This window comes from Heterodontus francisci, chromosome 1 (genome assembly GCF_036365525.1).
Source record: "Heterodontus francisci isolate sHetFra1 chromosome 1, sHetFra1.hap1, whole genome shotgun sequence".
In the NCBI taxonomy this organism is placed as follows: Eukaryota; Metazoa; Chordata; class Chondrichthyes; order Heterodontiformes; family Heterodontidae; genus Heterodontus; species Heterodontus francisci.
The window spans coordinates 133,414,012-133,438,277 of record NC_090371.1 but is presented as its reverse complement, the minus strand read 5'-3'; the positions used below and the strand labels follow the sequence as shown (position 1 = coordinate 133,438,277).

The following is a 24,266-nucleotide window of genomic DNA, read 5'->3' as shown; positions in this document are numbered from 1 at the left end:
GTCACTTCCTTTGATCTAATGCAATCTTTAATTGCTTTTGTTAGCCGTGGTTGATTCATCTTTGCGCTTTTTTTTTAGAGATACAGCACTGAAACAGGCCCTTCGGCCCACCGAGTCTGTGCCGACCATCAACCACCCATTTATACTAATCCTACACTAATCCCCTATTCCTATCACATCCCCACCTGCCCCTATATATTTCCCTACCACCTACCTATACTAGGGGCAATTTATAATGGCCAATTAACCTATCAACCTGCAAGTCTTTGGCTTGTGGGAGGAAACCGGAGCACCCGGAGGAAACCCACGCAGACACAGGGAGAACTTGCAAACTCCGCACAGGCAGTACCCAGAATCGAACCCGGGTCCCTGGAGCTGTGAGGCTGCGGTGCTAACCACTGCGCCACTGTGCCGCCCCACTGTTGGGTTTTTGTTTCTTAGAGGAATGTATATTTGTTGTAGACCATGTAATACTTCTTTAAATATTAACCATTGCCTGTCTACTGTCAAATCTTCTCCCTCAGTCCTACCCCAACATCTGTGGCCTTGTTTGGGGTGGATGGAGGTTCCAGGCAGAGTCTTCTAAACTCTGCTTGGTCGAATGACAGCAATCGACCAGAATGACTGAGTAAATTCTAGGCCTATGCTTATAAGTAAAGATCATTAACCTAGCATTGCATGTGAACCTCACCAGAAAGTGACATTAGTCCAACTTGTTAAAAATGATTAAATATGAATTTATATTTTTCATGTTATAAGTATTATAAAAAAAACTCATTTGATTAGCACATTTTCCATAGCTCATGCCCCCTGAGCTTTAAAGTATCTGGTAAAAACATCATGAAAATGATACATTAACTGGATTTGAGACAAAGAAAGTATCCTCTACAAGGATGGGCACAAGCGACTCTGGATGAACCACAACACATTCATGTTATTTTTTTTCAGTTTGCACCATTAATGTTGGAACCACGCAATTAATTAATTTTCACAACCATTTCTCATTTGCGTAGGTCATTCCCTGCTGTTGAATATGATTAATTCTCACCTCCACTCAGTCCACAGAATACTCTTGTCATGTTCTGAATATAAGACATATTGTAATATATGCTGCAGCAATAAGCTAAATTTCTATCTTCATGTCTCATTGGCTCTTTAAAGTTAAAAGGATTTTAAAAGAGGCAGACAGAAAAGCACTGAAGAAGGGATTGTGTCAGAAAGGCCAGTTAATGGTAAGGCTACGTGCCAGCAACATAATATTTATTTATATTCTTGTATATACTTAGACTGCGAAAAAGTTCGGGAACTATAAATAGCTACAAGTTTCACTCAAAGTTGTTAATATGCCTGATTAAAATAAAAAAATCTGCCCATTGAGATCCCCTTTCCTGAATTTCTAATCCAAGTGCTCAGTAATGGGAGTTACAAGACGGTGAACACGCAAGCTTGAATGACTCAAAGGTGATTTCACAGAAAGACACAGATGCTCTGAAAACTCATTGGGGGAAGAGAGCTGGTGGGATCTACCTGCCTGTGACCTCCACTGCTGATTCTACCAAGCTTTGTAGGGTTGTGGAGGTCCTTGCTTCGTATGACAATAATGGCTGTCTGCACCACTGAAGTGCACTAAGTGTACCTGCCATGATATGGAGTCTGGAAAGTGTAACCAAGAAATGCCACTTCCGACAGTGCAGGGGTAGTAGAGGGATCCTGGTCCCCCAGAAGAACATCCAAAAGCTGCTCTAACTATCTTCTTGTGAAGGGTAGCTGGAGGATCTATTTTTTTACAAGGCCAAATGCAAATTCCCCTGCTCAAGACCTGGCCTAGGTCCCAGTTCTTCTGGTGTACCTTTCTATTGAGTTTGTTGGGACTGCCTCAGAAAGGCTTCAAGTATTCCCTGAAATTAGCTTAGTTTAGAATAAAATAAACCTGACTTAGAAAAGAAAAAGTAAAATGAAGCTTCTTTTGTTTAATTGATATTACACTTGGGTATAAAGAAAGTATATATAAAGATCAGAAGAGAGTCAGCCCATTTTATTTAATCTTTCCAGAATATTAACTCCACGGTCATCCCATTAAAACATCTAATTAATTCTTATATAAATTCATTGTCCTGCCCACGACCTTTCTAATCTACCACCTGTGAGTCACCTGATTTTCAATAGCTGAAAATGACTTGAAAAAAAAACTTTACAGAACCATTTGCTAGTTATATTCGTATACAGTGTCCCATTTCTTAGTAAATTAAAAAAAGATTGTATTCCAAAGCTTTCAGAATATGCCTATTCATGTCCTTGTGTCTACAGAAAACCTCAATTTTTAGAGGGTCCTCGAAGGCCTGCAACAAGTGCGATTAGCAGAAACTCACAATGGTAATTAATTTGATATGGGGGCTTGGCCAGTTTGTGGATGGGGCTGGATTCTCGCACAATCTTTTGAAAATAGCAGAAAATATCATGGAAACTCAATTTGTGCAACATCTGCTTAAAATTTAGCGATAGTCAGGTGTGTTGTCTCCCTGGTGCCAGGGTAAAGGACACCACGGAAAGGGTGCGTAATATTCTCGAGGGGAGAAGGGAGTGAGCCAGAAGTTGTGGTACATGTTGGTATCAACAACATGCAGAGGGCAGGTATTGAGGTCATATGGTCAGACATTCAGAGAGGAAGTTAAAAAGTAGGATCTTGAAGGTGGTAATCTCTGGATTACTCCCAGTGTCATGACAGTAGAAATAGGAAGATAATGAGGATCAATACATGGCTTGATGCATGAAGCAGGAGGGAGGGTTTCAGGTTCTTGGGACCAGTTCTGGGGCAGGAGGCACTTATTCTCAAGGGACATGTTGCACCTCAGACTAGGAAGGACTTGGAGGAATACAATGACAGGTTTAGAATGCATGTATGTAAACACACAAAGTGTGGTGAATAAGGTTGATGAGCGACAAGCACAATTGGCCATGTGGGAATATGATGTAGTGGCAATAACAGAAACATAGCTTAAAAAAGGCGAGGACTGGATGTTTAATATTCAAGGATACAAAGTGTTCAAAAACATAGGGAAGGAGAAAAGGGAGGTGGTGTGGAGGTACTGATTAGGGAAGACATTGTAGTGTTGGAAAGAGAAGATGTCCTTGAGGGGGCAAGGACAGAATCCATTTGGTTGGAGTTGAGAAACAAAAAGGGTATGATCACATTACTAGGGTATTCTATCAGCCTCCAAATAGTGAGAGAGAGACAGGGATAGATGAACAAATCTGAGGGGAAATCACAGAGATATGCAAGAACTATAGAGTGGTGATATTGGGGGAATATAATTACCCAAATATTGATAGGTATAATGTTAGAGTAAAGGAAATGTGTTTAGGAAAACTTCCTTGACCAGTATGTTTTCAGTCCAACTAGAAAAGACGCATTGCTGGATCTGGCTCTGCGGAATGAAATGGGCCAAATGGACCAAGTACCTGTGGGGGAGCACTTGGGTAAGAGTGATCATCATATCATAAGGTTTAGGTTAGTATTGGAGAAGAGCAAGCAACAATCTGAAGTGGAACTTTTAAATTGGAAGAGGATTAACTTCAATGGGATGAGAGGAGATCTGGCCAGGGTAAAATGAAACCAAAGACTGACAGGAAAATCTGTAACAGAACAATGGGTGATCTTTAAAGAGGAGATGTTTTAAGCACAGGCTAGGTACATCCCAACAAGGGCAAAAGTTAAGGGAACCAAAACCAAGGCTCCTCAAATGACAAGGGATGAAACCAAAAAAGGTGTACGATGCATGTCAGGTGAATTCTTCAAGTGAGAACCAGGTCATGTACAAGAAGTTGAGAGGGGAGGTGTAGAGGAAAATAAGACTGACAAAGAGAGAACATGAGAATAGAATAGCAGTTAACATAAAAGGAAATTCAAAAATCTTCTACCGGCATGTATATAGTAAGCAGGTAGTAAGAGGTGAAGTGGGTCCTATTAGAGACAAAGAAGGTGATGTATGCTTAGAGGCACAGGGTAAGGCTAGAATACTTAATGTGTACTTTGTATCAGCGTTTACTAAGGAAGAGGATGCTGACAAAATCTCGGTAGAAGCAGAGATGGTAGAGGTAATGGATGGGGTAAAAATTGATAGGAAGGATGTACTGGGAAGGATGACTACGCTTAGAGTGGATAAGTCACATGATCTGGATGGCTTGCATCCCAGGTTGCTAAAGGAAGTGGGAGTGGAGATAGCGTAAGGGCTTTCCATAACCTTCCAATCTTCTCTAGATAAGGGGGAGGTGCCAGAGGATTGGAGAGTGGCAAATATGACACCCTTATTCAAGAAAGGGTGTAAAGACATTTCTAGTATCCACAGGCCAGTTAGTTTAACATCAGTGGTGGATAAAGTTTTAGAAACAGTAATCAGGGAAAAAAATCAACAGGCACTTAGAGATGGTTGAAGTAATTAAGGATAGCCAGCATGAATTTGTAAAAGGCATATCGTACTTGACTAATTGAACTTTTCGATGAAGTAACAAGAGAAGGTTGTGAAAGGAAAGTGAAGGATGTTGTCTCTCTGAATTTTAAGAAAACGTTTGACAAAGTGCCGTAAAAAAGGTTGGCTAAGAAAATTGAGGTTCATAGAATAGGACGGTTAGTGTCTGCTTGGATAAAATATTCTCTTAATGACAGAAAACAGGGAGTTGTGGTAAATAATTGTTTTCCAGACAGGAGGAGGGAAGACAGTGGTTCCCCAAAGTTCAGTGCTAGGACCACTACTTTTTTTTGCTATATATAAATAACTTAGATATTGGAATACAGAGTAAAATGTCAAAATTTGCTGATGATACCAAACCTGGAGGTATTGCAGACAGTGAGAATGATACAAATCGACTGCAACAAGATATAAATAGGTTAGCAGAATGGGCAGACAAGTGGCAGATGGAATTTAATACAAAGAAGTGTGAGGTGATGTATTTTGGCAGAAGTGATAGGGTCAGGCAATATAGACATAATGTCACAGTTCTAAAGAGTTTACAGGGACAGAGGGATCCAAGGGTTCATGTGCATAGATCTTTGAAGGTGGCAGGAGAGATTGAGAAAGTAGTGAGCAAAGCATATGGGATCTTGAGCTTTATAAATGGAGGTATGGAATACAAAAGCAGGGAAGTTATGCTGAACCTTTATAAAGCTCTGGTTAGGCCCCAACTGGAGTATTGTGTCCGGATCTGGTCATCACACTTCAGGAAGGATGTGAGGGTCCTTGAGATGATGCAGAGGAGATTTACCAGAATGGTTCCAGGGATGGGGGATTTTAGTGACAAGGTTAGGTTGGAGAAGATGGGTTATCCTCCTTAGAGCAAAGGAGATTGAGGGGAGATTTGATTGAAGTGTACAAGATTATGACAGGTTTAGATAAGGTCGACAAAGAAAAGCTGTTTCCATTAGCTGATGGTACAAGGGCTAGGGGATGCTTTGGGCAAGAGATACGGGGGAACGCGAGGAAGAACTTCTTTACGCAGTGAGTGGTAATGACTGAGACTAAAGGGCTGCAAAGGAAATCCAGCCCGAGCCCAACTGCTGGACCCGGAAGCCCGACCCGACTCGAACCCGACACGTCGTCAGGTCCCGTCGAGTCGGGTCGGGTAGCAGGCCTTTACATCAGTACATGGGTAAAGGCCGGCTACCCGACAAGACCCGATGAGATGTGTCGGGTTCGGGTCAGGTCGTGTCGGGCTTCCAGGTCCAGCATTCGGGCTCGGGCTGGGTTTCCCTTGCAGACCTTTAACTGGGACCTTACTGCCTACGAGGGTGATGGAAGCAGAGATGCTCAATAATTTCAAAAGGAAATTGGATGGGCACGTGAGAGAAATAAATTTGCAGGGCTACGGTGATAGAGCTGAGGAATGGGACTGATTTGATTGCTCTGCAGAGAGCTGGCATGAAGTTGATGTACAGAATGGCCTCCCTCTGTGCTGTAATAACTCAATGACTTTGATTTGTGTTAGCTTTGCTGATTTTGGGCAAATTTTAATGAATAGGCTAGTGCAACCTAGTGGAATTTCCAGGTCATAATTTTAACTTCAGAGCTGTATCGTGGTAGTGGTTGGAAGGGGGTTCTTTTAGTTGAGATATTAAACTGCCTCCTCAGATCCCATGACACTATTTGAAGTATAACATGGGAGTGCTGATGCTGTCCTGGCCAATCAATCAATACCTAGAACTGTTTGCCTGGGCTTTTATCTTTTTGCTGTTTGTGGGACCTGTGCTCAAGTTGGCTGTCACATTTCCTTACTTTACAATACTTACTACTCTACAAAGAAATATAATATTAATTTAAATTCACATATGTATTTAGACTGCTGAAAAATCAGGGAATTATAAATATGTACAAATTCCATCTAAAGTTATTAAGACATTTGATTAAATGAAAATCTGCCCATGAGACATCCTAAAGATGTGAAAAGTGCTCTAATTCTTTCTTTTAAATTTTCCTTTCATAATCCTAAAGCTGTGCCCTGTTGTCCTCTTGCCAAGTTGTATGTGAAGTTATTCAGTTCCTTCACTTTCACTGGGTCAATATCCTGGAACTCCCTTCCAAACAGTACTGTGCATGTACCTGCACCAGATGGACTGCAGCAGTTCAAGAAAGCTGGCCTAGTTAACGACGCCCACATCCTGTGAAAGAATGAAAAAAATATTTTGTGTTTGCTTTCACTGTTCTGTTAAATATTTCAGAGACTTACCAGCCACTCAGAGGCAACTTCTGAGACAGGAGGGTGGGGAATTTAGGAAAATCTGAGTGATCTTGGTAGAGGCAAGGTCTGAACAGCACCGGTTGCCTGCCCAGCAGTGGGGAGTAGCCAATTAGTGCCAATTAAGTGGTCACTTGGGATAAATTGGTGACACCGCCGGGATCTTCCCGACTGCGGATGAGCCCCCTCCCCCACTGAGGTTGAAGACTGGCAGGTGTCTGGAGGCATCCTCCCGGCGGCAGACCAGGGAACCATGGAGGCCTCCTTTAGTTCCCCCCAAGACCCCCAGAGCTGCAAGTGCCAGAGGGCCACAGCTGTGGCCTCAACTATCTTCTAGAGGGTCTCCCCCTCCACAGTGATGGCCTGGCATTTCTGGCCACAGTTTATTTTTAAGCATTCAAAGTCCTCATGGTCCCCCGATGGGGCTGCTGGCCACCCGCAGCCTCCCATTAGACCTCCCACTTTGCAGACACCAGCTGTTCTTAATTGGTCGGGTCTCCTGGAGGCAGCCGAAATAGTGCATGTCTCTGGGAAGATTGTGCAGGTGGGTGGGACTTGGACACCATTGTGGTCAGGACCTGGAAATGTTCCCGACCAGTGTTTAAATCTAAAGCGCTAAGATTCCGCCCTATGTGTGGGCTGATTAGGGGACAGTGCAGCTTCAGCAGGACCTCTGGGGCTTAATCGCAATTGATTTGCCAATTTAACCTCACATCCTATTTGCTTGGTTTATTGTTGTCCCACAATGTCCCGATCTGATGAATGACGAGTCAACTAACACCACAGGCCACTTTCAACTTCTGTCCTATCCATGAAATAAACATAACTCTTTTTTTACTTCCAATATACAATACCTTGCGTTTGTCCAAATAGAACATCATTTGCTACTGATTAGCTCAGATGTAAACCCTGCTGAGCTCTTCTTGTAAGATCTAGGCTGGTTGTTTTGAGTCCACTGTTCACTTTAACTTGATGTCCTCTCTAACTCTGGTTACTGCCTATGATTCTATGCCAGTTTGAATATTGGGCCCAGTACGGGGCCCTGGAGCACTCCACTTAGCATCTCCCTCATTGAGAGATGACACAATCATAAGCCTTTGCACATAAAATTCATCACAGTCGAGAGTAAATCCAAAATAATTCACTTCCACCTATGGTTAACCTGAATTATTTACTCCCATTCTTTGTGGAATTAATTACTCACCAGGTGCTATAAAATGAGCTTTTTATATATTTATGTCAACTCTTCAGCTAAAAATCTAAGGAACAGATATATGGGCTGGATTTTATGCAGGAGGCAGGGCTCCTGGTGCCATTCAGAGGGCCAGCAGCTCAGCAGTATTGGCAGCACCCCGGGGAGCAGTGGCCACTGCCGGTAGCGCAGAGGCCTCGGACTCAGGCCCAGCACTGAAACACCGGACCTCATGTAAGTGAGGTGGGGCCGCCGGGGCCTGTTTGGAAAGCCCTGGTGAGGGGGGTGGGTGCTTGAGGGGTGGACGTTCAGTCCAGGGGGAAGGGGTTTGGAGGGGGTCCATTTGTTCCTGGTGGAGGTCCTCCATGGGCCACAAATTGCCCATGAAGGAGGGCCCACATCCCCAAGCCTGCAGGGAGGGTCCCTCATTTTCCAAGGCATTCTCCCTGCATGGCAGAGGACCCCCTCCCGCTGCTGGTAAGATCACAGCGGCAGCGGGAAGAGGCCCTTATTTGTCCTCTGGGCAGAAGGCCATCGTCGGCCTATCCTGCCCCCGGGAGAATCGGAACTGGCAATATAGGTGTCGGGTTCTGTGGCAGCCGCTGCCACTCGGAATTTCTGCCCACCCTCATCCCCCTTCGCCATGAAATCCACATTCGGGAGGAGAACAAGATAGAGTGCAAAGTTAGTTTTGTTTCCCTGTGATGTCACCAGTTGACTCTGGCAAAAGCTATGAGCTGGTGAACTAAAGGCCCAAAGTGGTGGAGTGGCTGCAACATTTTCTGTTCTCACACTGTGAGAAATGGTTTTTAAATGGACACTGACTGTCTATAATTTAAATTGTTTTAAATTGCTGAAAATAGTTGGCAGACATTTGTTCATCTGTCTCAGCTGTTTTGGGTGCAGATCACTGTTTTTCATGCATGTAATGGCTGGTCAACTTTTAAGAAGCTTAATGACATACTGGATGGGGGACTTAAATGTCCATCACCAAGAGTGGCTTGGTAGCATCAACACTGACTGAGCTGGCCGAGTCTTAAAACACATAGCTGCTAAATTGGGTCTGCGGCAAGTGGTGAGGGAACTAAAAGAGGAAAAAACATATTTGACCTGTCTTCACTAATCTGCCTCCCGCAGATGCATTTGTCCATGACAGCATTGGTAGGAGTGACCACCGCACAGTCCTGTAGAGACGAGGTCCCGCTTTCAGATTGAGGACACCCTCCATCGTGTAGTGCGGCTCTACCACCGTGCTAAATGGGATGGATTTCGAACAGATCTAGCAATGCAAAACTGGGCGTCCATGAGGCGCTGTAGGCCATCAGCAGCAGCAGAATTGTACTCAACCACAATCTATAACTTCATGGCCCGGCATGTTCCCCACACGACCATTACCATCGATCTGGGAGGGCATGCCAGGAGCAGCACCAGGCATACCTCAAAATGAGGTGTCAACCTGGTGAAGTTACAACACAGGAATATTTGCATGCGATAGACAGAGCTAAGCGATCCCATAACCAATGGATCAGATCTAACCTCTGCAGTTCTGCCACATCCAGCCATGAATGGTGGTGGACAATTAAGCAACTAACTGGAGGAGGTGGCTCTACAAATATTCCCATCCTGTATGATAGCACACTGGTGCGAAAGATAAGGCTGAAGCATTTGCAACAATCTTCAGTTAGAAGTGCAGAGTTGATGATCCGTCTTGGCCTCCTCCTGAAGTCCCCAGCATCACAGATGCCAGACGGCAGACAATTCGATTCACTCCACGTGATATCAAGAAACGACTGAAGGCACTGCATATTGCAAAGGCTATGGGCCCTGACAATATTCGGGCAATAGTACTGAAGACCTGTGCTCCAGAACTTGCCGCGCCCCGAGCCAAGCTGTTCCAGTACAGTTACAACACTGGCATCTACCTGGCAATTGCCCAGGTATGTCCTGTACACAAAATGCAGGACAAGTCCAACCTGGCCAATTACCACCCCATCAGTCTACTCTCAATCATCAGTAAAGTGATGAAAGGTGTCATCAACAGTACTATCAGGCGGCACTTGCTTAGCAATAACCTGCTCAGTGACGCTCAGTTTGGGTTCCACCAGTGCCACTCAGCTCCTGACCTCATTGCAGCCTTGGTTCAAAAGAGTTGAACTCAAGAGGTGAGGTGAGAGTGACTGCCCTTGACATCAAGGCAGCATTTGACTGCGTATGGCATCAAGGAGCCCAACAAAAACTGAAGTCAATGAGAATCAGGGGAAAACTCTCTGCTGGTTGGAATCAAACCTAGTGCAAAGGAAGATGGTTGTGGTTGTTGGAGGTCAATCATCTGAGCTGCAGGACATCACTGCAGGAGTTCCTCAGGGTAGTGTCTTAGGCTCAACCATCTTCAGCTACTTCATCAATGACCTTCCTTCAATCATAAGGTCAGAAGTGGGGATGTTCGCTGATGATTGCATAATGTTCAGCATCATTCGCGACTCCTCAGATACTGAAGCAGATGTGTAGAAATGCAGCAAGACCTGGACAATATCCAGGCTTGGGCTGATAAGTGGCAAGTAACATTCATGCCACACAAGTGCCAGGCAATGACCATCTCCAACAAGAACATACGAACATATGAATTGATAGTAGGAGTAGGCCACTCGGCCCTTCGAGCCTGTTCCACCATTCAATAAGTTCCTGGCCGAACTGATTACTCCACATTTCCACCTACCCCCGATAACCTTCCACCCCCTTGCTTGACAGAAACTAACCATCTCTCCTTGACATTCAATGGCATTACCATCGCTGAATGCCCCACTATCAACATCCTAGGGGTTACCATTGACCAGAAACTGAACTGGAGTAGCCATATAAATACCGTGGCTACAAGAGCAGGTCAGAGGCTAGGAATCCTGTGGCAAGCAGCTCACCTCCTGACTCCCCAAAGCCTGTCCACCATATACAAGGCACAAGTCAGGAATGTGATGGAATACTGTCCACTTGCCTGGACGGGTGCAGCTCCAACAACACTCAAGAAGCTCGACACCATCCAGGACAAAACAGCCCACTTGATTGGCACTGCATCTACAAACATTCACTCCCTCCACCATCGATGCACAGTGGCAGCAGTGTGAACCATCTTCAAGATGCACTGCAGCAATGCACCAAGGCTCCTTAGACAGCACCTTCCAAACCCGCGACCTCTACCAACTAGAAGGACAAGGGCAGCAAATGCATGGGAACATCACCACCTGCAAGTTCCCCTCCAAGTCACACACCATCCTGACTTGGAATTATATTGCTGTTCCTTCACTGTTGCTGGGTCAAAATCCTGGAACTCCCTTCCTAACAGCACTGTGGGTATACCTACCTCACATGGCCTGCAGCAGTTCAAGAAGGCAGCTCACCACCACCTTCTCAATGGCAATCATGGATGGGCAATAAATGCTGGCCTGGCCAGCAACGCCCACATGCCATGAATTAATAAAAAAAAGTACTGGCAGTATTCTTTTTCTGAAAATGGGAATTCCATTCCGACTGGAAGAGAAGCAGCAGCAACAGATGGAAGGACCAGAGGGAACTGCAGTTACAGGGAGACCATAAAGGAAGGGAGAGCTCTCAGACATCTTTAACCACATATGGAAGCATAGGCCTAGAGTTACAAACCTGCCTTTCTCAGAAGAGCAGTGCAGAAGGAAACTGTGCTGCTCCAGGTAGGCTGTCGCCGTCCTATCTTGTCTCTTGCAATGTGGCTGCATTTCCCTGGTTCTTCCACATTTACTTTTGTTGTATGCAAGCTTGTCCTGCAAGAAGAGTGGGTTGGTGTGTGCCTTTGAAGGGTTGTGGAGGTGTTTTAGGCAGTTTAGCATAGTGTGCACACTGAGCAGAGGAAACAAGAAGAAACAGAGGAAGAAGGGTCACTGACCCGAAACGTTAACTCTACTTCTCTTTCCACAGATGCTGCCAGACCTGCTGAGTGAATCCAGCATTTCTTGTTTTTGTTGGAGCAGAGGAAACAAGTTTGCTTAAGACGTATAAGTTGTTGGCTAGAAGTGTATATAGCGTGGAGTATGAAAGAAATGCACAAGTTGATGCAAAACAAAAGCAGAATGCTGTTTGCACTGGTTTTGTGGCAGTAGTAGGTGTGTGAGTGTAAGCAAAGGGAGGTGTAGTGAAGTGTCCTGTTATGGTTGGAAGAATGACTTGTGCAGTGTGGGGGGAAAGGATTGGTAGTGTTGTGGGAGGTGGTTGGGGAGGGGGTGTTGCAAGTTGTTCTTTATAAGGGAGATGTAAAGAGGAGCTAAAATTCCCAATTCTGGCAAGGTCATTGAACCATTTATGACACCGCTGCCAGATCCTGAGAATGATGCTGCTACCACTCACCTGCTCTATCATCTCCTCCATGCTGACCTATTTGACAGGCCACTCATCTATAGTTTTAAGGAAACAGGACTTCCTTCCTGGCTCTCATATCTTCAATATGCACTTCCATTGCACTATTAAAAAATTGGGATGGTCTAGCCTGCGACATCATTTCTGCTGCTTTGCTATAATTTAAACGCTCCTTTAAGAGGTGGAGGCTAGCTTTAAGAAGTGGAAGGTCCCCAACAGTTAAGATATAAAGAAATGAGATGCTATACTAGACAAACAAGTCAAATTTAATGCAGACTAAATCTCAGGTCCAGATGAATTGCACCCACCAATACTTAAAGAAACTTAAGGAGATAGCAGAGGCCAGTATCTGTTAGTATCCATGTATAAAACATTGTTAGGAAAAGGAATAGTGCCAGAGGACTGGTGAACAGCAAATATAATTCTTGTCTTCTAAAAGAGAGATAGAACTAACCCAGGGAACTATAGATCAGTTAGTTTAACATCAATGGTAGGGACAATACTAGAATATTTGCTAAAAGATCAGATAACAAAGCATCTAGAAACAGGGAATATTAAAAAAAGCATACGTTTCTAAAAGGAAGATCATATTTTACCAACCTTATTGAACGATTTGAAGAAGTAACAGAAAGTAGACAATGGCAATGTTGTGGATGTAGTATATATGGACTTTCAAGAGACCTTTATAAAAGTGCAACATAAGAGACTCATGACAAAGGTAGGAGTCTGGGGCCAGGTAGCAGATTCGATTGTAAGATGGCTACAAAAGAGACAACAGAGAATAGGAGTTAAGGGAAATTTCTCAGACTGACTTAAAGTGGAAGTGGTGTCCTTCAGGGATCCATGTTAGGACCACTGCTGTTTACCAGATATATAAACTATTTGGACTCAGAAATTGGAGGTATGGGTCTAAAAATTCATTCATTAATACCACTTCAAAGCGGTGCTACCATTCCCCAGGGGCAGACAACACCACTGGCAATTACCTGCGTGGGTTTCCTCATTGATATAATTGAAGAAACTCGTGCGGGCTGCCCAAGTAATGTTTGGTGGTGGAGTCTGCCTCTAGAGAATCGGTATAGTCTTTGTAGTACCACTTTGAAACGGCACTAAGTGAACAAGTATTTAGCCCATGGTGTCAAAATTTGAGATAATATTAAATTGACGGATAGAGCTAATAATGTGAAATCCTGCCCCAAAATGCAGGAAGACATAAACAGACTTGTGGAGTAGGCCAATAAATGGCAAATAACATTCAATATAGAGAAGTGTGAGTGGTTCATTTTGATAGGCGGGATTAGGAGGCCACTTATTACTTGGAAGATAAGAAGGAAAATGGGGTAATGGAGCAAAGAGATCTTGGAATAAAAGTACTAAATTACTAAAAGTCATAATATAAGTTGATGAGACCATATAGACTACCAAGAAAGTACTTGGTTTATTTCTGAAAGAATCATTTATAAAAGCAAGGCGGTAATGTTAAATTTATGCAGAACCTTGGTAAGCCACACTTGGAGTACAGTATGCAGTTCTGCTCTCGATACCACAAAGAGGTTCTTGAAGCACTGGGGAAAGTACATTCAAGGTTTGCCAAGGTTGTTACCAGAATTGAGAGGTTACAACTATCAGGAAAGACTGAGCATGCTCAGGGACTTTTCTCTTGAAAAGTGGAAAGTAAGAGGCAATCTGAAAAAGGACTTTGTAATTATGAAGTATTTTGATAGAGGGATGTACAAAAACTGTTTCCACTTATGCGAGAGTCCAGAACAAAAGAGCATAAGTACAAGTAAGGTACTAACAAATCAATAAATAATTTAGAAGGAATTTTTTTGTACAGAATAGTTGTTATTGTTGTTTTGTATCTTCACACTCTCCCCTAGGAAATTTGTGTGGAGTAGTAGAAGGATTCACAGACTGATTAACAGTCTGGCAGGTGTTAAGCCCCCAATCAAAATATATGATTCTGATTGTGGTGGGCCCAACGCACTGTTAATTCAATCTCATCACTCCACAGATCGCCTAACATATCATTTAAAACTTTCCAAATTAAAGAAAGACCCAACCATATTGTACCATCTAGTAACCCCTGAATGAGGCTAACCAAACCACGTGCCTTTAAACCAATAAATTAACTCTTTAATTAGAAGAACTAAATTCTTAAACACTATGAAGATACAAACAAAATTTAAAATAGAAAAAATTAGAGTCCTTGCAAATTTACAGTCCAATGTTGCTTGAAGTCCTCACAGGACGATGCTCAAAGTCCTCACAGGATGGTGCGTTCCTTCTCCAACGAATTTCAACAGTTAACGACTTATAAACACTTTCAACAGAATCAATCTGACTTTAGAGTTTTTGAGGGACAATAGATTGTCACAGTCTAACTTCCCTTCCTTCAATTTAAATTACCAGAGATCTCTGTTTTGGCTTGACTTTTTTTTTAGAATTTTGAGAGATAATAGTTAAACAGACTAAATTCCTACTCCTTCAGTTTAAATGGTTGAGAGCTCTTTTTCCAGGTGCTGTTATCACAGCTGTGTCTTCTGTCTGTGAGTTCGAACAAACTGTCGTCCACTAAAACCCAGTTCAAAACTAAATTGTAACAAATGTATCGCAAGAAACTCACTCCCAGTGGCTATATCTATGATAATGAGAATACACCCTTAGAATCGCAGTCTCCAAATGGCTGTTTCTAAGGCAACGAAAATGCACCTTCTTATAAGTCCTGAGGCTTGCTGATTCTTAAAGCAATACTGATCCCTTGCAAGCCTTAAAGGCAAACCGCATATTCCAAAAAAACTACAGGACCATGACACAGGCCATGGCGTGAATGCTCCTTCAATGGCCGTAACCATCATCATACCAGAAAATAGCCTGCTTAGTCCAATGTGGTGAGCTTTATGGGCGTCCACAACCGATCCAATGAGGAGGTGGGATGATGGGGGTCACCCACAACCACAGGACATGAGTATCCCACTGGATGTCAAGCCAGAATTCAAAGTCAGGGCTCTGGTCTCCTCTTGCCCAGGATGACTGGAGAGCGGTTTTAACCCTGCACCTTCTGCCACAGGGGCGGCTCCTCCATAGAAAGTGGTGAGAATATGGAACTTACTGCCACATGGAGAAGTTGAAGATAGATGGAAGCTTGATGCATGCATAAGGAAGAAGGGGATAGAGGGGTATGGGCGCAGGGTGGCCAGAGGTAGTTAGAGTGAGAGGTGGCTTGAGTGGTTAGGCCAGTTAGAACAGTTCCTGTGCTGCAGATTCTATGTGATGTAAATCTATTGTTACGACCCAGGCGGGAGTAATGCACTGTCAATTCAGTCCCACTACTCCACAGGTCACAGCATATTATTAAAGTTTCCCACCTACCGGCAATTAACCAAATTAAACACTTTATTAACCCCCAGAATCAAACACATCAAACCAGATTTATTTAAACAACAAAAAATTAACTATTTATTAATAAACTAAATCTTAAACAATATTGAGACAAATCTATGTCTGAAAAGACTTTATAACTTCTTATTCCTCCTAACCCTCATGCATACCCACATACATTCAAAAACCAATGGTTAACTGGTTTTAAAAATGATGTTTTAAATTAGAGCTGTTTCTTGGGAATAAATAAATAGCTGGGTTATCAGTCCTGGTGTATTACGTTCCTGGTTCGGTGGGGTGTTTCAGAGTCGAATATTCAGACGCCACGCAAAGTCTCCAGGCGAATTTGATGAACAGTCTGTAATGGATAGGCGTTCAAGGCACTTTGGCTGCAACAGATCTTTCAACAAAGAGTACAACAACAGGTCTATTTGGATTTTGAATTAGCAGTCTAACAGTGGAAACTTTACTGAGAATTCCAGAACTCCCAGAAACACAAAAGGCAACAGAAGTTTACTCCTGAGGCAGAGACTTCTTAGAGACTGGAAGTAAAAAGGAATTTGCTACCTCCAACAATGCAAAGATTCCTTTCCAGGGGTCTTTACCTCTTTAGGCGAAACACAGCCTGTAGGCCACTGTAGATTTTCTGCTGAGAGAGACAAATCGTTCCTTCAGGGAGAGCAGGCTTCTCTGGTCTGCCAGATCAAACTGGTTCTAGCCAGTTCTTACACACTGTCAAACGGATACAATAGGGCATATGACCTCTTCTCTCTTTCTGTTGCCTAGGAACAGGCTTACAGCTCGCACACTCTGTTCCCAGAGAAAATAAAAACTTCACTCAGCCTTAAAGGCACAGAAACACCCCATCTTAGTTTTTAAGAACAAAGGGGGAAAAAAATCATTCCCATGACACTATGCAATGAAGAATAGCCACATGACAATCTGCTAGTGTCTTTTGGGACCGTAGCTGAACAAAAATCAACACCATCAGAAGAGTGGAGAAGAAAAATGGAATAAAAGGAATGAACTTCTTTAATTATGAAAATAATACTAAAGAAGGGTGTTTTAATGATTAATTTTATTTACAAAACTGAAGAAAACAAGAGAAATGTCACGCATGTGATGCTGGTCATCAGTGACATTGCAAGAGTGGCTCTTAATTCTCAAAGTATCAATCCATAGGCTTCTTTACATTCTCTCAGACGAATGTGATGAGAGGCTCCTGTCTCTCTTCAAGTTGTACGGGACGTAGAACATTAAGGCGCGGCGCAGTGGTTAGCACCGCAGCCTCACAGCTCCAGGGACCCAGGTTCAATTCTGGGTACCGCCTGTGCGGAGTTTGCAAGTTCTCCCTGTGACGGTGTGGGTTTTCGCTGGGTGCTCTGGTTTCCCCCCACCGCCAGAAGACTTGCAGGTTGATAGGTAAATTGGCCATTGTAAATTGCCCCTAGTGTAGGTAGGTGGTAGGGAATATGGGATTACTGTAGGGTTAGTATAAATGGGTGGTTCTTGGTTGGCACAGACTCGAAGGGCCTGTTTCAATGCTGTATCTCTAAATAAAAATAAGTAAAAAAAAATGTGCCTAGTCCCTAGTTGAGAGATGATAGGGATGCTTCCCCCTTTTTCACCTCTCGACTGACCGAAGACAGTGTTTTGTTTTGAAAAAGGTTTTATTTTAACTCCTGAGCACTTTAATTGTCAAGAACAGACAAATGACTTATTTTGTAAGTTTAAAAGAAATATAAATGTTTATTATACAACACCTGAAATATACGCAACATCCACTCTTACACTCATGCAGATACACAGGCACTGAAGAAAAGATAGAGATTATAAAGATAACATGCGTTGGTCTGATGATTTTTAAAGAGTTCTCTTTTAAACTTGTTTTTTACTGGGGTGCAGGCCTGTGATCTTTACCCTTGTCCATTGAAGAAAGACTTGGGAGGTGCAGAAAGATGGATGCACTGTTGCAGACTGCTCTTGTTATATTCTAGCCAATGGTCAATGGCGAAATCCTGGCACAATTTCTCAGGTAGGGAGTTCAAAGCCAAACTTCAGTCACTGCCTACATGTTTGGGGCAGCACAGTGGCGCAGTGGTTAGCACCGCAGCCTCACAGCTCCAGCGACCTGGGTTCGATTCTGGGTTTGCAAGTTCTCCCTGTGACTGTGTGGGTTTTCACCGGGCATTCCGGTTTCCTCCCACAGCCAAAGACTTGCAGGTTGATAGGTAAATTGGCCATTATAAATTGCCCCTAGTATAGGTAGGAATGTGGGATTAATGTAGATTAGTATAAATGGGTGGTTGATGGCCGGCACAGACTCGGTGGGCCGAAGGGCCTGTTTCAGTGCTGTATCTCTAAATAAATGTAGTTCAAAGCTGGTAGTTGTAGGCAGGGTCATGTCTTTTTGATGGCGTAGATGGATCTCCTTTGTTTGCCCAGAATATACCTTTATTAAAGCTCTTATCAGAAACCTAGTTTCTGCCATGTGATCATATTGTCCTCTTTTCATTGTCCTCATAAATGGCTTCCGATGGTGAGACAATTGTTAGACAATGGAGTCTGGGTGTCATTCATCCTCATCTCACCTTTTCACACCCATTCTTTAGAATTTGAGTTTGGAATCAAAATGTTTGCAACAGTCTTGTTAACCCAATTGCATTTTGATGATTTCTCAGGGATGTGTCCAGAAAGGTCATTTGTATCTGTATTTGTATGTTGGCCTTCATAGCAGGAGGATTTGAGTACAGGAGCAGGGATGTCTTGCTGCAATTATACAGGGCCTTGGTGAGGCCACACCTGGAATATTTGGTCTCCTTATCTGAGGAAGGATGTTCTTGCTATAGAGGGAGTGCAGCGAAGGTTTACCAGACTGATTCCTGGGATGGCAGGACTGACGTATGAGGAGAGATTTAGTCGGTTAGGTTTATATTCGCTGGAGTTCAGAAGAGTGAGGGGGGATCTGATAGAAACCGAGAAAATTCTAACAGGGCTTTACAGGGTAGATGCAGGAAGGACGTTCCCGATGGTGGGGGAGTCCAGAACCAGGGGTCATAGTCTAAGGATATGGGGTAAACCTTTCGGGACTGAGATGAGGAGAGATCTCTTCACCCAGAGAGTGGTGAGCCTGTGGAATTTGCTACCACAGAAAGCAGTTGAGGCCAAAACATTGTATGTTTTCAAGAAGGAGTTAGATATAGCTCTTGGGTCTAAAGGGATCAAAGGATATGGGGCGAAAGCAGGAACAGGTTACTGAGTTGGATGATCAGCCATAATCATAGTGAATGGCGGAGCAGGCTTGAAGGGCCGAATGGCCTACTCCTGCTCCTATTTTCTATGTTTCTATGTTTCTAGGACTTCTCCAAGACTTGTCCAGACATGGAAATTAGCTCAAGGTTCTTGTATTGGCAGGAAAGGAAGGGTCACCTGACCTCTTACTCCATTTTGTTTACAAGTGAATTGTCCATTTCGGGTTTACTTCGCAAGTTAATTTTATAGTTCAATAGTTTGAATTACATGGGCGTGACACAACCCACAATTTAGGAAGGAGCATTTACAGCACAAAACTAGCCAGGATTGTAATTCAGATTAAATTGGTGATCTCATTCAGCATGCCCATAAAGACAGCTCATGCAGGAAATGGATAAATTCTGGTAAAGCAGAGCTGTTCTTCTGAACCTGGGCATGTAGGTAGAGTTGTATAGAGCTGCAGGCCTAGAAAATAATTTAGGCCTGTTATCAGGCTGTTGGCACCTGTCATTTCTCCAGAGGCAGCTCACATGTGTACTAGCCTCCAAAAAGTCCTCTTTGGCAACGGTATAGGAGAACAAGAGGGGAATGGGGAGCTAGTGCTGATTGGCAATAACCCACAGTGGTGCTGCAGATCTAGGAGGAGCACTCCGTGCGAAGGTGGGTATATTTAAAAAAAACACCATTTTGTTAGTGGTAAGGAAACGTGTACCTTAAATGGTAAGATTCTTAGCAATGTAGTGAAAAGGAGAGATCTAGAGGTAAAGATAGATCGATTGTAAAAGGTGAGAGTGCAGTTAGAAAGAACATAATCAAAGCAAATCAGATCTGTGTTTCATACTTGGGAGAATTGAAGGAAAGAAGCAATACTGAATTTGTACAAGACTATCATTAGGCCGTATGCTCTGGGTACCTCATTGTAGGAAGGATAGTAGAGCCATGGAAAGGGTACGAAAATGATACTATAATAGTAATGGCAAAAAGGCTAGAAAAATTGAATAACTTTTCCACTGGAACAGAGAAGGTTAAGGGAATTGTCTCTCCTGTCAGAATTGTGAAAGGTTTTGGGGAAGTGAATAGTGATAGGTTGTTTTCACCTGTTGATAACTCAGTAACAACTAGATTTACATTCAGAATTATCAGCAGAGAATTAAGTGGGAGGTTTCTGGAATTTGTTCACATGCAGGATTATGAGAACATGGGTGCTTTACTACAAGCAGCTATTGAAGTAGAAACAATAATGAAATGTAAAAGGGAAATTGATAAGTATTTGAAAAAGAAGCTTAAAAAAGTACAGGGTAGGTGCAGGAAAATGGGATTATAGTAGACAGCTTCAGTGGAAAAGCTTGCATTAACACGGCACATTGAACCAAATGGTCTCCCTTTGTTCTGTAATTTCTATGCTTCTGTAAGTGTTCAATATCTACATAACCCTCAGAGCCTAGTCCAAGATACCATTGTAACCAACCCTGATATGACATCCCTTAAAATGGTCTAATAAATTTAAACTGTGAAGGAAAAAAAATCTAAAGTTAATCAGAATGTACCACTTTTAATATAAAGATATCCAAAATTGTCTGGCACATACCAGTGAATCACCCTAGAAATGTAGGAGAACGACAGCATTTGGAATAAATTTGCTGTCTGTATACATTTATTTATCTTTCACTTAAATTCTAACTCAAGTGAAGGAGATAATTACAGGCATATTTGTGTCGACAGGCAACTGGGGGGAAGAACTAGTCTCCTGACAGATTGATCCATTGAGTTTTAAATGTTGAGGAAAAGGTCACCTGATTGAAAGCAAACAGAAATATCCTTCGGGCATAGACATGTAACATGTAGGCCCCAATATTTACTCAGGGCTGGTGAAGAAAACAGGTGTGGGGTGGGTGTACAATTTCTGGATGGTAAACCTGGAAGTCAGGGTTTCCCGGACGTCCTGCTGAAAGTAACCACAGGATGCCTTTTAAATTTTTTTAGCAGGTTGCCTGTCCAGAAACCAGGCTGATTGGCAATCTGTTGGGCAGGAAAACAGCCGGGGAGCAGGGTGGGGTAAGTAGGAGATTGTGGGTGTGGGGTTGGGGGCAGTCAGAGATTGGGGCGTGAGTGCAAATTTGGGGTGGGGGGGGTATGTGGAGGGTTGGAGATCATGAGGTGTGTAAAGAGGTTAGCTTGTTGGACCCAAAGGAAACACTGCTGTCCCCCGTGGTCTATAAGCAATGCTGTTAAGGCACTTGCCTCATGAATCTGGCACTTCTCACTCCGTTTTACCCATTGAGATTCCGTCGCCTTGGGAAACACAGCTCCCATGGGTTAAAAAATAAAAATCCTGTCAAAATGGAGGCACTCAGCCTCCTTAAAGGTTTTAACTGACTGACCTGCCCCCTAAACTGGAAGTGGGTGCAGTTAATTAGAGAGTTAACATAATAAAGGAAAGGATAACACTGTGTTTGAGACCTCTCTTTATTTGTTACAGCCACCACTAACACTAGAATTTGGAAGAATAGTAATCTACACCACTAGCCTTCGTGTTGTGAGGACAACATTTGACCGCTGTGAGATAGTAAGGAAAATTTTCCAAAATCACAGAATAAAATTGGAAGAGAAAAATATTGCTTTGAACAGTGATTATGGAAAGGAGCTAGAAGAGCGGTGCAAGAGAGCTAATGAATCTCCTTCCTTACCTGTGGTGTTCATCGATGGTCATTATCTGGGGGTAAGTTGAGAAGTTCTGGCCAATTGCCAAACCATATATTTATCATTTTATTTAAGGTAATTTATGGGGAAATAGCAACTAAAACAATACATTCTTCAGCATTTCATTGAATCCAATTGTTACCTTTAGTCCTTAATATGTTAAAGTTGCAGTTACATGATAAAACTTGAGTGATGAGAGACCAGTGAATGGCCAGAAAGGTATGGAGCTTAGATTCAGTGGGAGTGATTGTGGAAAAAAGAGTTTTTTCAGTGTATCTTGACTTTATTTTCGATTCACTGTATGAAGATCTGTTCAGATATCTGTGGATTGATTTGAACATGTGTTGCTAATTCATTGGTTACATAATTGGTGGGATGAGTAGTTCTTTGATTGGCTGTCTTTTCCTGTGACAGTTGGGCTACTTATTCAAAGAACTCTATCCTTTGATGCATGCCCTCATTTTGTCTTATATCTATTTTGTACTCCATTCATCCTATAAAGATTCTACACTGCTGGTCCAGAAAGTCAGCCCATAATAGCATGAAACTGTTGGCATGGCCTGGGACTTAGTGTTTCCAGGGCCCACCCAATTTTGTGCTCTGTACTCTCTCTCCTGGCTAATTTGTGCCAGGAATATGCCTAAGGGTCTGTTTTTAGCCAGCTAGCCCCTTTCTCCAGTAGTTCCATCAGTCTTCCACGAGAAGACTTCCACCAAATTTCCAGACAGGCATGTTTAGAACAAATACTTTAACATTAGTCATTGACAGACTCTTAGGGGGAAGCTCTCACTGGGTGGTAGTGCCCTGAAAATAGCTCCTGTTATGCCTCACGCCATCCTTAATGCAGTCTACTGTTTTAGGCAACAGTCACTTTTAATAAGCAAATTCGGGTCCTATGATACACATAAGACTGATCGCCATCTTGGGAGACAGCGCAGTGGAGCTAGGCCCAGTTGTACAGCTAAAGAAAACCAAAAATGGGAGTGAAAATTTACTTTTTAGGTCCCAAGAGGTACAGTGGCTTGTCCACAAAACTGCTGTGGGCTGCTGCCACCACAGGCTGCTATCTCCCCCATCCTCCCACATGATTGCCCATCTCTCCTACCTACCTTGTTGCCAGCCAGAGTGGCCTCCAACCTGGCTAATGTTGCGTGGCCTGGATCAGGGCAGCAGCAGGGAGCCCACTTTGTACCCGCAGCCATCTGGTGGTGCGACCCAGCCCTCAAAATGGACTGTGCTCTGCTGGGAAGCTGCCCTACAGTTAACAATCTACACCCTTGAGTGCAAATTTCAATTTAAGATTAGTGAGCATTTAGGGATCCATGGGATAATTGTGAATTACGAACATGCACTTGCTGAAGGAATGTTGTGTTTGACAAATTTAGCAGAATATGTTGAAGAAGTGGTCAATTGTATAAATAAGAGGAATGCAGCAGATGGAGGATATATGGATTTTCAGCAAAAGACCTAGAAATTCCAGGGGAGGCCTGCCCATGGATGTCCTAAGACCTCATCCCATGTACTGGGGTCATGGGTCTTTACATATCATGGGTGACTGTCACTGCCATTTACAGTGCCAATGTGAAAACATAGCTGGTTCATATTACTGACTTGATATTACTTCACAAATTCAAAATGTTGCTGCTTTAATTCTTGGAAGATTTCCAGGGAAAATAGTCTTTTAAATCCTTAACAAGACCCTTAACTACACTGGATTCTAAGGCTGCACAAATGACCCATCACCCAGTGTTTCTGGAAGGCAGAAAATCGTTCAAAAGGGTGGCATGTTTTCATACCTGGGCACACATTCACTGGAATTCCTGCTGGACAGAAAAAGAGGTTTAGCATAAGCCTTGAGTTTCTCCCTGCCCCCAACACAGATAGTGTTCCTTTTGCAATCCCAGCACCATGAAATTTTGGGACAAAGAGGTTTTGCATAAGCTTGATAAAATCATTCAGATGTGTGATATTAAAGGGAAGGGCGCAGCATGGACAGAAGGCTGGTTATTGGACAAGAAATGGTTGCTGTATGTTGGTTGGATTGGGCAAGGGATGGAATTGGTGTATCTTGGAATCAGTGCTAGGCTCATTTATAAATATAAATATAACATTTTATATTGTATTTATGCACGGTTTGCCCATTCATGCACTGTACCAATTTAAAATTAGCACTAGGAGGGAGGTTGGGAGAAATTTATTTATGCAAAGTTTTGTTGGATGCTTTGCCACTAGGAGTGATTGAGACATAGACTATTGTATCTTATAAAGGAGAAGTGGATAAATATTTGAAGCATATGCAAGGCTCTGGGGAGAAAAAGGGCTGGTGTAATTAGTGTTGGAATGTTCCAGCAAAGAGCCAGCACAGCAATAATGGACTGAATGCTTGTAAATTTACATGGTACTAAAATCTGAGTAATGAGAATTAGAATATTAGGGAAGGTTTCCTTTGTCTGCTATTTGTAGCAAAACTCTAAATACGTCCTTGATAACAGCAATTACATTTTGTTACACAAAAGGAGATCTTTCATCGTTAGCAAAATATTTTTGGTTTTACCTTTTGCACCGCCTCCCATATCTTCACCCTTTCATGTTTCCCACTACAGCATCACAGCCTATTTTCTTCTTCAACTGGTCCAGA

At 43.0% G+C, this 24,266-nt stretch overlaps 1 protein-coding gene across 1 annotated transcript in view; it reads left to right on the top strand.

Annotated features, from left to right (window-relative positions):
- The window catches only part of grxcr1a (glutaredoxin and cysteine rich domain containing 1 a), a 92,232-nt gene that overhangs the window by 16,091 nt on the left and 51,875 nt on the right, over positions 1–24,266 (top strand). Inside the window, exon 2 of the mRNA XM_068028728.1 lies at positions 21,408–21,647. Within this exon, the coding sequence (XP_067884829.1) occupies positions 21,408–21,647 (240 nt within the window). The remainder of the gene's footprint in view (positions 1–21,407; positions 21,648–24,266) is intronic.